Genomic DNA, 15,924 nt, shown 5'->3' on the forward strand with positions numbered 1-15,924 from the left:
CCTGAAAAAATTCAAACAGAGCATCAGTTAACCACGGCACAACTTCAGTTGAATATACACAGTTGAAGTCTCCAGAGGGGAAGGAGGGCAGAAAAAAATATTTGAAGAAATTATGTCCAGAAAAAATCCAAATAGGATGACAATTGGACACCCAAAGATTCAAGAAACTTCCTGAACTCCCAGCACAAGAAACATGAAGACTATACCGAGGCAATAATCAAATTACTTAAGAACAGTGATAAAACCTTAACAACAACTAGAGAAAAAAGACATGTGCAGAGAAGCAGAAAGATGGATTACTAGCAGATGTCTTGTCAAAAATGAGTGAGAAAATAGTGGAACAGTCAACAACAACAATAGCAAATACCCAAAAGGCTGACAACCAACAATTCTTTACCAGTGAAATGTATTTCAAAAAAGAAGAGGAAATAAGAATTCTTTCAGTCATACAAAAGCTGAAATAATTTTTCAGACATAAAAAGCAGACTTATGCTACAAGAAATGCTAAAGGAGTGGCGCACACCTGTAGTCCCAGCTACTCAGGAGGCTGAGAAAGGAGGATCGCTTGAGCCTGGGAGACATAGGCTGCAGTAAGCCAGGATCATGCCACTGACTCCAGCCTGGACGATAGAGGGAGATGCTACGGCAAAAAGAAAAGAAAAGAAAAGAGAGAAAGAGAGAGAAGCCAGTGTTGTGGCTCATGCCTATAATCCCAGCAATTTGGGAGGCCAACTTGGATAGATCACTTAAGCTCAGGAGTCCAAGACCAGCCTGAGCAATATGTTGAAACTCTGTCTCTAATAAAAATACACACACAAAAAATAGCCAGGCATGGTGGCATGCACCTGTAGTATCAGCTATTACACTTGGTTGGCTGAGGCACAAGAATTGCTTGAACCTGGGAGGTGGAGGTTGCAGTGAACTGAGATCACACCACTGCACTCCAGCCTGGGAGACACTGTCTCAAAAAAAAAAAAAAAAAAAAAAGGAAAAAAGAAAGAAAGAAATGTTAAAGGAAATTCTTTGAAGAGAAGGAAAATGCTACTAGCAGAAACCTGGTTCTACAAAAAGAAATGGGGTCAGGTGTGGTGGCTAATGCCTGTAATTTCAGCACTTTGTGAGGCTGAGGTAGGAGGACTGCTTGAGCCCAGGAGTTTGAGACCAGCCTGGGTAACATAATGAGACCCCATCTCTACAAAAAAATAGATAAATAAATTAGCCAGGTATGGTGGTGTGCACCTGTGATCCCAGCTACTTGAGAGGCTAAGGTAGGAGGATCGCTTGAGCACAGAAGGTCAAGGCTGCAGTGAGCTATGCACAATATGCCTATATGCCACTGCACTCCAGCCTGGGCAACAAAGCAGACCCTGTCTCAAAAAAGACAGAAAGGGAAGGGGAAGGGAAAAGGGAAGGGGAAGGGTAAAAGGCAAGGAAGGAAGGAAGGAAAAAGTTGATTAAAATTTAATCAACTTAGGCCAGGTGTGGTGGCTCACGCCTGTAATCCCAGCACTTTGGGAGGCTGAGGCAGGCAGATCACGAGGTCAAGAGATTGGGACTAGCCTGACCAACATGGTGAAACCCCGTCTCTACTAAAAATACAAAAATTAGCTGACTGGGCATAGTGGCATGCACCTGTAGTCCCAGCTACTCAGGTGGCTGAGGCAGGAGAATCGCTTGAACGTGGGAGACAGAGCCACAGCTCCTGGCCTTGTCATAAATCTTTAATAAGCAAAATAACCCAATTTAAAAATGAGCTCAAGACCAAGCATGGTGGCTCACGCCTATAACCCTAGTAGTTTAGGAGGCCAAGGTGGGTGGATCCCCTGAGGAGTTCGAGACCAGTCTGGCCAACATGGTGAAACCCTGTCTCTACTAAAAATACAAAAATTAGCCAGGCATGGTAACAGGCACCTGTAGTCCCAGCTACTTGGGAGACTGAGGCAGGAGAATTGCTTGAACCCAGGAGGTGGGTGTTATAGTGAGCCAAGATCTCGTGCCACTGCACTCTAGCCTGTGTGACAGAGCGACACGCCATCTCAAAAACAAACAAACAAAAAACACTAAAAGGCTCAAGATATGAACAGACATTTAAAGAATATGCCTAAGTGGCAAATTAGTACATGGTAAGATGCTCAACACCATTTATCAGTAGAGAAATGCAAGTTAAAAACAGAAAGAGATACTACGATATACTGAGTAGAATGGGTAGAATTCAAAAGACTAACCATACCAAGTGTTGGCAAGGATATAGAGGAACTGAATTTTTTTATACTGCTAGTGGGAATATAAAATTGTGCAACTGCTGTAGAAAACAGATTGGCAGTTTCCAGGCCTATCATATAATCTACCTATTTTACTTATAGGCATTTACCCAAGAGAAATAAAAACATATATCCACTCAAAGACTTGCACATGAAGTTTTTAATGTTCATAGCAGCTTTATCTGCAATAGCCAAAAACTGGAAATCAACAAAATGTCCATCAATAGGTGAATTGATAAGCACAGTGTGGTATATCCATATAATGGAATACTACTGAGCAATAAGATGGAATGGACTAGTGAATCATGCAGAAACCTAGATAAATCTCAAAATAATTACACTAAGTGAAAGAAGTCAAACAAAAAAGGTCAGGTACTGTATGGTTCTATTTATATAAACTTCTTTCTTTTCTTTTTAAAAAATTTATATAAAATTCTTAAAAATGCAAACTAGGTGGGGTGCGGTGGCTCACGCCTATAATCCAAGCACTTTGGGAGGCTGAGACGGGCAGATCACTTGAGGTCAGAAATTCAAGACCAGCCTGGCCAACATGGTGAAATCCCATCTCTTCTAAAAATACAAAAATTAGCTGGGCCTGGTGGTGCATCCCTGTAGTCCCAGCTACTTGGGAAGCTGAGGCAGGAAAAGCGCTTAAACCCCAGAGGTGGAGGTTGCAGTGAGCTGAGGTCATGCCATTGCACTCCAGCTTGGACGATGAAATGAGACTCTGTCTCAAAAACAAACAAACAAAAAAAAATGCAGACTAATCTAGTGGCAGAAAACATGTCAACTGTTACCTGGGAACAGGGAGGGAGGCAAGAAATTAAAAAAGGGATGATGGATACGTTCAATCTCTTGATTGCAGTGATGGTTTCAAAGACTATGCATATGCCAAAACGTATCAAATTGAACACCTCCAATATGTGCAATTGATTATATATCAACCATACCTCTAATAAAGCTGTTAAAAATAAAAAATTTGAAACTAGCATTTAAGTTTTGTTTTGTTTTTTTTTTTTTTTTGAGATGGCATCTTGCTCTGTCACCCAGGCTGGAGTGCAGTGGCACGATCTCGGCTCACTGCAACCTCTGCCTCCCAGATTCAAGTGATTCTCCTGCCTCAGCCTCCCAAGTACCTGGGATTACAGGCACCCACCGCCACTCCCAGCTAATTTTTGGATTTTTAGTAGAGATGGGTTTCACCATGTTGGCCAGGCTGGTCTCGAATGCCTGACCTCAGGTGATCCACCCACCATGGCCTCTCAAAGTGCTGGGATTACAGGCATGAGCCACCACACCCGGCCATATTTGAGTTCTTATAAAGTCAGTTAACCTCAAGAGAAATAGTAAGTAAAGAGAGGTACAGTTGGCACACAAACAAGGCAAAGATTGTGCACATTGAACTGGAATGAGAAGAGTTTAAAAACAGGAGCAGAAAGAAAAGCAGTAGGCTCTGGAATTAGCCTGCTTGAGTTCAGATCTTTGGTCTCCTGCTTACCAACTAGGACCGGCCTGGATAAAACTGTAAAGTGAATAGACCTTGCTTCCAGAATGCCTGGGTTGAAATCTCAGTTCTGCCACTTTCTAGATGAGTGGCCTTGGGCCAGTTATTTAACCTCTCTGTGCCTCAGTTTCCTCATCTCTATCAAAAGAACGTGTCTCTCAGCATTGGTATAGTACCTGGCATATAATAGGTGCTCAGTGGAACATTAACTGTCATTAGTAGTACCCAGTGAGTTGATGACTGGATTGAACTGATGACCGGATTGGGGTGAGATCTTGAGCACCTGATGCCAAAACCTGAGCTCTCCCACCCTTCAGGCTGCATCCTGGACAAACAAATCCTAGCCCCAGGGAGGGAAGTGTTGCTGTTAAGGTTAGATCCATTCCTTGGTCTCCCTTGGTCTCAGGTGCTCAGCTCGGAGGTCCAAACTCACATCACATGCTTCTAGACATTTTGCAGTCATGGCCGATAGTGTTGAGTCCTGGGCGGCACAGGTCCTTTCTCCCACAAGGTCAGAGGCTGAGCTGAGCATCACTGCAGCGATGAGATTCCTGTAGCTGGATGGAGCCAGGTGCTTGTCACTATGCTCAGCTTGGTACATATATCCCCCTATATAATCCTGTCAGCAACGTTGAGAAATGAAGGGTCTCTGGCTTCATTTGACCCAAGAGGAAACTAGACTCAGAGAGGCAAGGTGATCTGCCTGAGGTCACACAGTGAGGTCAGCTCTTCCCAGCATGTGGTTCCGGAGCTGGTGCTCTTTCCACTGTGCTGTGCTCTTTCTGCTCCTCCCAGCCCTGAGCACCTTTTCTCTGGGTTGCTGGGTGCTATTGTGTGTGGGTGGGGTGGGGGTACAGGCTGAGGGTGATGACTTTCTTCCTCTTGCCTGCAGGGGCCTAGCTCTTGCTGCTTTCCTGGGCCTGGTCCTGTGGCTGTCTCTGGACACCTCCCGGCGGCCTGAGCAACTGGTGTCCTTCGCAGGAATCTGCGTGTTCATTGCTCTCCTCTTTGCCTGCTCAAAGCATCCTTGCGCAGTGAGTGCCAGTTGTGGGGCCCAGGGCTGGAAGTGTTTGCCTCTGTCTTCTGCCTCTAGGCCGGATCTGGGTGCTGGGGTATAGGCAGATGCTCCTGTTGGGAGAGCCCCGGAGGCTCAGGGCCTGGAGAAGACCTGTGTGTATCAGGACAGGCTTCCTGTGAAGCGGAAGTCTTCAAACTCCCCAGCAGGGATGTCTCTCCAGACTCAGAGGCCACCAGGACATTTGTTTCCTTGGTGACATGTCCTCTGGTCAGTCCAATCCTGGTCTTCAGGTCTGTAGGCTCAGGAACTACCTCCACCCCAACCACAGAAAACACAGGCCAGAGCTCCAGTCTGTCTGCAGAGCCAAGGGTTTCCTGGAATCATTAGCTTAAAATAGTGCTTCTCAAAGTCTGCGCCCCAGACCAATAGCAGCAGTGCCTCCACGGAACTTACCAGAAATGTAACTTCTTAGGCCCCACCCTAGGCCCACTGCATTAGAAACTCAGGGGCAAGGGCAGCAATCATCCTGTCAGCAAGCACAATTCTGATGTGTACTAAATTCTGATGTAGACTAAATTCTGATATAGACTACATTCTAATGTGTACTAAATTCTGATGTGTACTAAAATCTGATGTATACTAAGGCAGGCATGCACCCATTTGGTAGGTCCCTGCCATGGGCAGATAGAACCTTCTCTCTCTGCCTCTGTAGCATCAGGATCCCTCCCTGTTTCACAGTGTGGCTACCACCTTCCCCAGGCTACCGCCAAGCCTCCCAGAAGGATGCACACCAGAGCTTGGACTTGCTGCTAAGGAATTATTAAATGCTGATCAGGGAACAGCAACCTGAGGAGCCCAGCTCTCATCTGCTGGGAGGGGCAGGGGGTGTGGGCATGGAGAGAGTTGGGGTTGAGGTGGATGGGAGCCCAGCCTGTGGAGGAGAGATTGGAGATGGTCAGGCAGACAGGGTTCACACGAGCTGGAGAGGAGCTGGGCCCGGAGCAGTCTGGTGCTGATCCTGAGGCCAGAGCCCCAGGCCACATCTCTGGCAGTGATGACCAGGAGACGAAGTGCCGTGGCATGCCCAAGGCTGGTCAGGTTTCACCTGAGTTCTTGGTTAGAATCTTGGCCCACCCCTGCCCACTGCCCAGGTCCATTCCTGCCAAGCACATGGCCTGTTCTGAATCCCAGGGAGGGATCAGGCAACAGTACTAGGCAACAGGCCTAGTACTCTGTCTGGCTCCAGCCCCATTCTCGGGGCAGGCCAATGCTCCTGGGCTCCCTCGGTAGCCAGTGCCCCCTGCTCTCACCCCCACCCAGCTCCCTGCCCATCCCTCAAGGAGCTGAACTCACCTTTCCGTGGGGTGGGGTGGCAGGTGTCCTGGCGGGCCGTGTCTTGGGGACTTGGACTGCAGTTTGTACTTGGACTCCTCGTCATCAGAACAGAACCAGGATTTATTGCGTTCCAGTGGCTGGGCGAGCAGATCCGGGTAGGTACATGGGACCTGGATGCCCAGAACATCTTAGGTTACTGGGAGTAGGGGAGAAGCCACTTGGCAGGGCGAAAAGTGGGTGGTGAGGCCATAGAGATGGCTTGGGACCTGGAGGGTAGGGTAGACTGGGGGCTCCATACCAGGTGGGTAGCTGGGGCCCGGGCAGTGCAGCTGCCACTTCCCTCACACCTGGCACTGAGGCCCCAATAAAGTAGTCTTTTCAGAGGCTGGGTCTGCAATCAGCAGTGACTTGGAAATTGTAATAGTTAAAAGTGCTTTAAAAAAAATCTCCCCAAATCTGCAAATGATTTACTTCTGTGTGTATGTGTTTAAAAATAATGTGTATTGAAGTCATACATTTTTATTCTGTTGTTGCTTTTTTTTTTCAAGACAGGGTCTCACTTTTGTCACCCAGGCTGGAATGCAGTGGCACAGTCTTGGCTCACTGCAACCTCTGCCTCCCTGGTTCAAGCAGTTCTCCTGCCTCAGCCTGCCCAGTAGCTGGGATTACAGGCACCCACCACCATGCCCGGCTAATGTTTGTATTTTTAGTAAAGACAGGGTTTCACCATGTTGGCCAGGCTGGTCTCGAACTCCTGACCTCAGACGATTTGCTTGCCTTGGCCTCCCAAATTGCTGGGATTACAGGCGTGAGCCACCACACCTGGGCCCATTTTGTTTTGTTTTGAAACAGTCTTGCTCTGGCATCCAGGCTGAGTGCAGTGGTGTGAATATGGCTCACTGCAGCCTTGATATCCTGGGCTCAAGTGATCCTCCCACCTCAGCCTCCCCAGTATTGAGTAGCTGGGACTACAGGTGTAAGCCACCATGCCAAGCTAATTAAAACATATTTTTTCTTTTTCTTTTTCTTTTCTTTTTTTTTGTAGATACAGGGTCTCCCTATGTTGCCCAGGCTGGTCTCGAACTCCTGGGCTCAAGTGATCTCATCTTGAGCCATGGTGCCCAACCAATTTTGTTTTTTATTTTGGTAAAATATACAGAACATAAAATTGACCATTTTAACAACTTTTAAGTGTCATTAAATTCACGCACACTGTTGTACAACTATCATGATTTACTTTTGTCAAAAGAAAATTATAACAAATTTAGTTTAAAGATCTTAATTGGCTTTTACTTGTGATTTTAGAATGAGGCAACACCTCATTCTATAAAAATAGAGTGAGTGTTCCGATGAGTTGGGCAGAGGAGGTTGGCTTTATAGACAGAGAAAGGCTGAAGAAAGCAGAAACAGAAAACAAAAAGCAGATTGCTTGTTTCAAGGTCACTTTCCTTGTAAAGGTCAAAACTGAGGGGACTGCTTGTCATGCTGCATTTGGGGATATGGCTATATGTCTCATTCCCCTGGTTTTTTGGAAGGTCAGGAGACAGCTTAGTTTTGACTTGTGATGTGGAACTTTATAGCATGAGCGATTCCATTTTGGTTTGGTCTGTTGGGCGAAGTGCAGGAGCTCAGTCCAAACCAATGGTCTCCTTTATTTAACACTTAGAATTTTTAAAATCTATTTATTTGTTTATTTATTTTGAAACCAGGTTATGAGACTAGCTACTTTTTCTATTTTTGGTAGAGACAGAGTTTCACCACGTTGCCAAGGCTGGTCTCAAAGTCCTGGGCTCAAGTAATCTGCCTCCCTTGGCCTCCCAAAGTGCTGGGATTACAGGCATAAGCCACCACGCTGACCTTCTTTTATTTTATTTTAGTTTAGTTTAGATTAGTTTAGTTTAGTTTAGTTTTGAGACAGGGTTTCACTTCCATCACTCAGACTGGAGTGCGGTGGCGTGATCTTAGCTCATTGCAGCCTCGACTTCCTAGACTCAAGGGATGCTCCCACCTCAGCCTCCTGAGTAGCTGCGACTATAGGTGTGAGCCACTACACCCGGCTAATTTTTGTGTTTTTAACACTTAAAAAAATATAAATTATCAAGAACATAGGTTAAATAGGTTAATCTACTTACCTCCCTCTCACCAGCTTGCAGTTCCCTGTGCTCTGTGCAGGGGGGAGCATGAGAACCCTGCCGGTCCAGGAATGTGCACACCTGCTGGCCTCGCTGAGAGTAACTGCACAGGGTGTGGAGGAAAAGACAGAGAGTTGCTTTTCTGGCTATGTCCCCATTTTATAGATGGGAACACTGAGGCTCGAACAAGAGAAATGACTTGCTGCCCCTGCAGTCACATTGCAAGTTCAGGATATAACACAGGTTTCCTATAGAAGCATGGCTGGGCTCAGACTCCAAGGCCACAAGCCCGGGATGGGGACAAGATGAGGGGAGGCTTTGCCGTTGGTTGTCAGGGGCCTGAGCAGGCACAAAAGGCACTGCCTTCTTCACACGTCTCATGGTTACTTCCATTGTCTCTTCTTTATTGTCCTAACAACTGTCAGAGCATTTCTTTTTATTTTTTTTGAGACAGAGTCTCGCTCTGTTGCCCAGGCTGCAGTGCAGTGGCACAAGCTCGGCTCACTGCAACCTCTGCCTCCTGGGTTCAAGCAATTTTCCTGCCTCAGCCTCCCGAGTAGCTGAGATTACAGGCGCCCACCACCACGCTCGGGTAATTTTTGTATTTTTAGCAGAGACGGGGTTTCACCATGTTTGCCAACTGGTCTCGAACTCCTGACCTCAGGTGATCCGCCTGCCTTGGCCTCCCAAAGTGCTGAGATTACAGGTGTGAGCCACCGCACCCAGCCTACAGAGCATGTCTTTAAAATTGACCAAAAAGGTGTCTCTTTGGCACATATGCTTAGGAGCGAGTGCCCGCGGCGGTAGCTTTAACACTCCTTGCCAGGTGGTGCCCACCCCAATAAGAGCCTGGGGGGACTACGTCCCTGGGCCAAACCGCCTGTCTCTGGTCGCTGCTTCCTCCCTCCTCCCTTTCCAGCCTCACTGCCTGTTTTTGTTTTGCATTTTTCTTTCAGATCTTCCTGAGCTACACGGAGGCCGGCTCCAGCTTCGTGTTTGGGGAGGCGCTGGTCAAGGATGTCTTTGCCTTTCAGGTCAGCTTGACTCAGGGTCCCAGAGGCCTTTAGCAGCCACTGCCCAACGACTCCAGCTAGAGGGGAGTCTGGGCATGGTGGGGGCCCAGGTGGAAGGGGGGAGTCCTATGGGCAGAGGTCGCCGTACTGGGAAGTTAGTGAACCTTAAGTCTGGAGCCCGGGAGGGGCCCAGCAATGTTCACCTCATGAGATGTTTTTACTATATTTTGTAAAATTTGCAAAAGTAAGATATTTCTGTATGTTTTTTTCTTAGAGATGACCCTCTAAATTATAGAATTACTGAGTAGCTGAGGACAAGAAGTGGGGGTAGGGGTCATGGGGATAGCTCCTGCTGAGACCTTAGCCCCTGATGTGCTGCAGAGACTCTGCGTCTAGAAAGAGCAGTTTCCAGGAAGGCTTAGGCTCAAATGATCCTCTCAGGTGCTCCTCCTTCAGGGCCCCTCACAGGCCACCTCTGCCAGGAAGCCAGCCCTTACTAGTCCCGCTGCAATAGCTCCTTCCTTCGTGTCCTCCTAGACCTATGATCCCACCTTCCCTCCTCCCTCCCTGCCTCCATCCATCCTTCCTTTCTTTCTTCCAACAAAAATCTATTGTGCATTTACTGCACTGCAAAATATTATAGGGGAAATGGAGATAAAGGCACTGTTCTGTTTCAAAGAACTTATTATCTAACGGTGGAGCCTCAACCCTAATTTAAAAACAAAGCAGCCTGTGCAAAGGATGAGGACGCTGCCGGTGGGACCCTTCACTGTTCTGGGTGGAGCTGTGGATGTATTTCTTTTTTCCCCAGTTAACTGTTTAAGCACTGAAATGCCTTGTTTAGTAAGAACTCTAGTGTAGCCCTCCTCTGCCTGCCTTACACTCCAGTTGTCTAAGACCAGCTTGCTCTAGGCTTAAGCTCCACTTGCCAGGCAAAAGAGAGAGACTTGGGGCCCCACTTACCCAGTAGCTGACCCCAGTTTTCTGCCACTGATGCATGGCACTGAGAGGAAAATCAGGGCTACCCACTCTTGGTACATCCGGGACCACCATCACCATGGAGCTGCTATGCAAGACCCCATGTGCAGGTTCTAGAGGTTTCTGCTGTTTTTCATTATGCTGGCCACTGTTCCCAGAGCCTCCCCACCTGCTGGGGGTCTTGGACCCAGGAGACTTTTGGCCCAAGCCATGGACTTGGCTATGGACTTCCGGACTGGCGTTGAGCCATGTCAGGAGTTCAGACCCTCCTGCCTACCCCTGACCCTGATCTCTGGTGAGTTCCCCTTGGAGCCTTAGTGTCTCTTGTGCCAGCAGACTCCCTAGGGAATGTCCAGTCTAACACTGTCAGCCCTAGGAGGAAAGGGGGGGGCCCAGGTTCCTATCTTCTCTGAAGTCTTCTTGCCCCCTGGGCATACTTGCCCATCATGTTTTCTGAGACCAGTTCTGTATAGGGAGAATATTGGGAGGGGGAACCTATGTCAGCCCCGCAAAGGCCCCTAATACCATATTCCTTTAGGGTAACGAGCAGCTGCTCCCTTACCTTTGCATAACCAGTACGGGGGTACTGAGGTTTCAGAAAAGACCAGTAAGGTCTGCTTTAGGGTGACTTCCGGCGTCCACCCAGGCAGGAGGCAGGGAGGTTCCCGCAGCTTCTCATACTTTAAAACACACACACTCAGCCAGGCATGGTGGCTCATGCCTGTAATCCTAGCACTTTGGGAGGCCGAGGCAGGCGGATCACCTGAGGTTGGTAGTTTGAGACCAGCCTGACCGACATGGAGAAACCCTGTCTCCACTAAAAATACAAAATTAGCGGGGTGTGGTGGCATGCCTGTAATCCCAGCTACTCGGGAGGCTGAGGCAGGAGAATCGCTTGAACCCAGGAGGCGAAGGTTGCCATGAGCCGAGATCGCGCCATTGCACTCCAGCCTGGGCAACAAGAGCGGAACTCTGTCTCAACAAAACAAACAAACACACACCCGACACTCTGCAGTTCAGCCTCCCCAGGCAGCTGGGTTCAAGTGCAATAAAGGAGGGGCCTGAGGAGTGCCTATAAGGAGAGATTCTTCCAACAAGAGACCATGAGGGAGACTCCTTCAGGAGGTGGCATTTGATATGGAGTTTAGGACAGAAGAGATTTGGACACACTGAGCTAGACAGGAAGAGGAAATGGCGTGGGCAAAGCGTGGAGGTGAGAAAATACTAGCGTGTCCGCAGTGCAGGGCAGAGTTCAGTGGACGGGTATGTAAGCTGTTTCCCAAAGGGAAATTAAAGCCTCGTTAGCCAAAAAGCAGGGGAAGAGGTGCTGGGCAGGCCACGCAGCTGCTGTCCGCCAGCGCCCCTTCCCCCGCCCACCACCAGCCAGCATCTCTCCTGCGTCATAGCTGGGCTTGCCTCTGCGTCTGCCCCCTGGCCACATTAGCTGTGTCTCCTCAAATCCTGCCTCCCTTTCTGGAAGGATGTGTGCACACCCGCTGCTTGTATCTCTCCCAGAATCACCCTTTAGAATCATGGATTCCTTGACTGTTGGTACCAGAAGGGAGTTCAGTGACATTTGGGCCTCCCTTTTGTATTACTGATGGTCCAGCCAAGCCCCAGAGAGGAGCAGTGAACTAGCTACAATGGCACAGTGAGTTAGGGCAGAGCCAGAACTAGACCCCCTCCACTGGACTTCTGGTTAAGGGATGTATTCTTCCTCATACTATCAGCAGAAATCAGCGGCCTCATGTCTCTCCTCCAATACAAAAACACTCTGAATAACAAAAATGATCATTTAAAAATGTACCCATTAGGCTGGGTGTGGTGGCTCACGCCTGTAATGCCAGTACTTTGGGAGGCTGAGGTGGTCTGATGACTTGAGTTCAGGGATTCGAGACCAGCCTGGCCAATATAGTGAAACCCCATCCCTACTAAAAATACAAAAATTAGCCAGGCATGGTGGCGGGTGCTTGTAATTCCAGCTACTCAGGAGGCTGAGGCAAGAGAATGACTTGAACCCGGGAGATGGAGGTTGCAGTGAGCAGAGATCGTACCACTGCACTCCAGCCCAGGCAACAGAGCGAGACTCTGTCAAAAAAAAAAAAAAAAAGCGGCCGGGCGCGGTGGCTCAAGCCTGTAATCTCAGCACTTTGGGAGGCCGAGACGGGTGGATCACGAGGTCAGGAGATCAAGACCATCCTGGCTAACACGGTGAAACCCCGTCTCTACTAAAAAATACAAAAAACTAGCCGGGAGAGGTGGCGGGCGCCTGTAGTCCCAGCTACTCCGGAGGCTGAGGCAGGAGAATGGCGTAAACCCGGGAGGTGGAGCTTGCAGTGAGCTGAGATCCGGCCATTGCACTCCAGCCTGGGAGACAGAGCGAGACTCCGTCTCAAAAAAAAAAAAAAGAAGAAGAAGAAGAAGAGGAGGAAAAGGAAGAGGAAGAGGAGGAGGAGGAAGAGGAAGAGGAAGTGGAAAAAGATGCATCAGTGGTGTCAAAAAACTTTGAAGTAGAATGTTCAGTTAAGATAAAAACAATAGTGAGCTGGGTTTATCATTAACCAGCCTCAGCATTTCCCAGCCAAACACTAGCAGTTTCCTGGCCTCTGGTAGGCCCTGTCCTCTGGACAAATTCCTGGACAGTGTATTGGCTGATGCGCCATCCTTAGCAATGCTGGGAAAGATGAAGGAGGACTAGGATAAATGCTTCATGGCCACAGAATTCTCTTTCTCACTAATCACAACATTTTATTCAGCCTCCCACTCTCCCCTGTATCACACACATATGCTTGGAATTTGCCCTCAAGGTAGGGGTGGTTTTGTTGAATGCTGAGCTGAACAGAAGACTCAGGACGTTCTCTCTGTTCTTTCTATGAATCATACAGACCTAGTCCAAGGCCTTTGGCCAATTTCAGCCTGGGGAAGTCTTCTCTGAGCTCACTCAGATTTTCAGAATCCAAGCTGCTTCCTGCTGGGCCATGGTCCAGCTGCTCTCTTCTGGGGGGAAGTAAAGTCTCTCCCTGGGGCTTCCTCAGCCATCAGCCTGCCCTGGGCCTGGAGTCCAGTACAGTGGATGTGGACGTGGCAGTCACCCCTTGGCTGGATCAGCTGGATTAGTCATTCCACCTTGGCTTCGACTCCCTTCTAGTAACTTTCCACCCGCATGATCATACTCCCCTGGGTCTGGCTGACCCGGGAGCAGACTCTCATTCTTTCACTATTGTTCTAGCCTCCGGAACAAGCACCCACTGCTAAGCTCAGCAGTGCTGCTCACATTTCTCTGGAGGAACCCCTAGGGTCAAGGAAAATGTCTTCATCTCCTGAGAGTTTCGGGATGTCTGACATAGACTTGTAATCCCCAGTGGTTAACAGTGCCAAATTTTGCACACACACACACACACAAAGATCAAATAAGGACCAAAAGGTATCATTGGATTTGGTAGTTAAGGGGTAACCGGTAACCTTAGTGAGCATGGTTTTCATTGAAGGGAATGGGAAGTAAGTGAAGCCTGGGGTGGGATGGCTGAAAGAAGGGAGATGGGACAGCTGAGGCAGGAGGCATTGTTGAAAATCCGGGATCCAGGCAGAAATAGTAATGAGGGGCAGAGTGCTGAGGCCATTCTGGGCAAAGGGATGGCACAAACAGGAAATCAGGAGGTGTAGCTAGGGGACAGCCAGAAATGCAACTGTTTTGGACTTGAGTCCCTTCCACTTTCTGGCGATGGCACTGGTACAGTGTGCACCGCGGCTGCTGCCCCGAGCGTCTTCCAACTTTGGGTTTTTGTGGCTCACTGTGGCCTGGGGCTGGTGACAGGGCACTGTCGACAGTGCTCAGGCCTTGGGGTCTGGGGACATGAGGGTTTGCCCAGACAGCCTTAGGAAGTCAGCAGGAGCCCTGGCTCAGCTTCCTCCAGGGAGAGGAGGAAGCAGGCCATGTCCTTAGTGGGTTTTGTCTGGCCTTCAAACCTATTTCTTGGCCCAGGTGATGAAGTTTGCTCAGAGTGTCTAATCTAGGCTCCAGGGCTGTGGTTGTCAGAGTGTGGTGTCCAGGTCAGCTGCACCAGCAGCATCTGGAAAGGCCAAACATCAGGCCCCACTGTAGACCTATTAAATCCAAAATATTTCTAGCAAATTCTCAGAGGTGCTGCTGGTCCACGTGCTGAGAACCAGTGGCCTAGAAGAGCTAGAATATCCTTCTTCCTTGAGTTATGGTACTAGCAGGACCAGCCTCCAAAGCCATTTCTACAAGGCAGTGGTCAGGACTTACTTGGCTCTTCCTTGAAGGGGACTGCCTTAGTCCGTCGAGAAGGCCATAATGAAAACCATAGACTGGGTGGTTACAAGCCACAGAAATTTATTTCTCACACTTCTGGAAGTCTGAGATCAGGGTCCCTGCAAGGTTGAATTCTGTTGAGGCCCACTTTGCTCTCTGCCCACTTGGTCGTCTGTGTCCTCACATGGTAAAAGAGGTGAGGGAGCTCTCTGGAGCCTCTTTTGGTTTTTCTTTTTATCTTTTTGAGACAGGATCTCACTCTGTTGCCCAGGCTGGAGTGCAGCGGTGTGATCACTGCTTGCTGCAGCCTCCATCTCCTGGGCTCGTGATCCTCCTGCCTCAGCCTCCAGAATAGCTGGGACTACAGGCGCATACCATCATGCCTAGCTAATTTTTTGAATTTTGGTAGAGACAGGGTCTTACTATGTTGCCAGGCTGGTCTTGAACTCCTGAACTCAAGGAATCCTCTGGCCTCAGCCTCCCAAAATGCTGGGATTACAGGTGTGAGCCACTGTGCCTGGCATGTGGCCTCTTTTATAAGGGCACTAATCCCATTCATGAGGGCTCCACCCTCATAACCTAATCACCCCCCAAAGGCTCCACCTGCTAATACCATCACCTAGGGAATTAGGTTTCAATATATGAATTCAGGGGGACACAGACATTCAGTTTCCAGCAGGGGTGCATGCTGCCCCTGAAGGCAGAGAAACAAGCCTCCAGGACTGTTCCCAAGGGGCATGCTCCCAAGGGGCATGGCAGGACCTTGGCAATCTGCATGGTGCCTGGGAGGTACATCTGCCTCTTTGCAGGTATGTGACCTCGGGTGGGTAGCCAAGATCTCACAGCCTCTGTGTGCCCATTTGTGAAGTGGGGACAGTTACATCCACCACAGATGCCATGAGGATTGATGAGTCTCCACATAGTAGGGACCTGACCCAGGGCAGGCCCTTGTGCCTCCCCTTTCCACAGCAGCACTGCCTTGAGCTGCTGCCCTGTTCTTCTGCCATGTCACATCCTGCAGGCCCCAGAGGTGTTTCCTGGCTGTAAGATGATATTGGCCACAGGGACCTTATTTAGTTTTCTATCCTACCTTAGAAAATTGGGGCCGCCTCTTTTCTCTTTTATTCCCCTCCCCTCCCTAGACAGTCTCCACTTAATCCAAAACATAGCTTCTCTTCCACCATAAATCTCCATCTCACAGATAGAAAATCTTTTGATTCCTGGCAGGAGAAAGTCCCAATGCTGCAGTGGGGTCCTGATGCCCCAGGCACTCTCCTTCCTGGCGTGGGCCCATCCCTGCAGGCCTGCCAGCTGCCTGGCAGTCTCTCTCAGGATCCACTGGACAAGCAGTCTAGACAGTACGTGACCCTCTCTGCATCTCAGTCCCAGGAGTGGCGGAATGATGTCATC

General features: G+C 49.0%; 1 protein-coding gene across 1 annotated transcript in view; it reads left to right on the forward strand.

Annotated features, from left to right (window-relative positions):
- SLC28A1 (solute carrier family 28 member 1) overlaps positions 1-15,924 on the forward strand; it is a 65,819-nt gene that overhangs the window by 19,034 nt on the left and 30,861 nt on the right. Inside the window, exons 6-8 of the mRNA XM_050796100.1 lie at positions 4,658-4,799; positions 6,160-6,273; positions 9,207-9,284. Coding sequence (XP_050652057.1) covers positions 4,658-4,799; positions 6,160-6,273; positions 9,207-9,284 — 334 coding nt within the window. The remainder of the gene's footprint in view (positions 1-4,657; positions 4,800-6,159; positions 6,274-9,206; positions 9,285-15,924) is intronic.

This window comes from Macaca thibetana, chromosome 7, assembly GCF_024542745.1.
Source record: "Macaca thibetana thibetana isolate TM-01 chromosome 7, ASM2454274v1, whole genome shotgun sequence".
NCBI lineage: Eukaryota > Metazoa > Chordata > Mammalia > Primates > Cercopithecidae > Macaca > Macaca thibetana.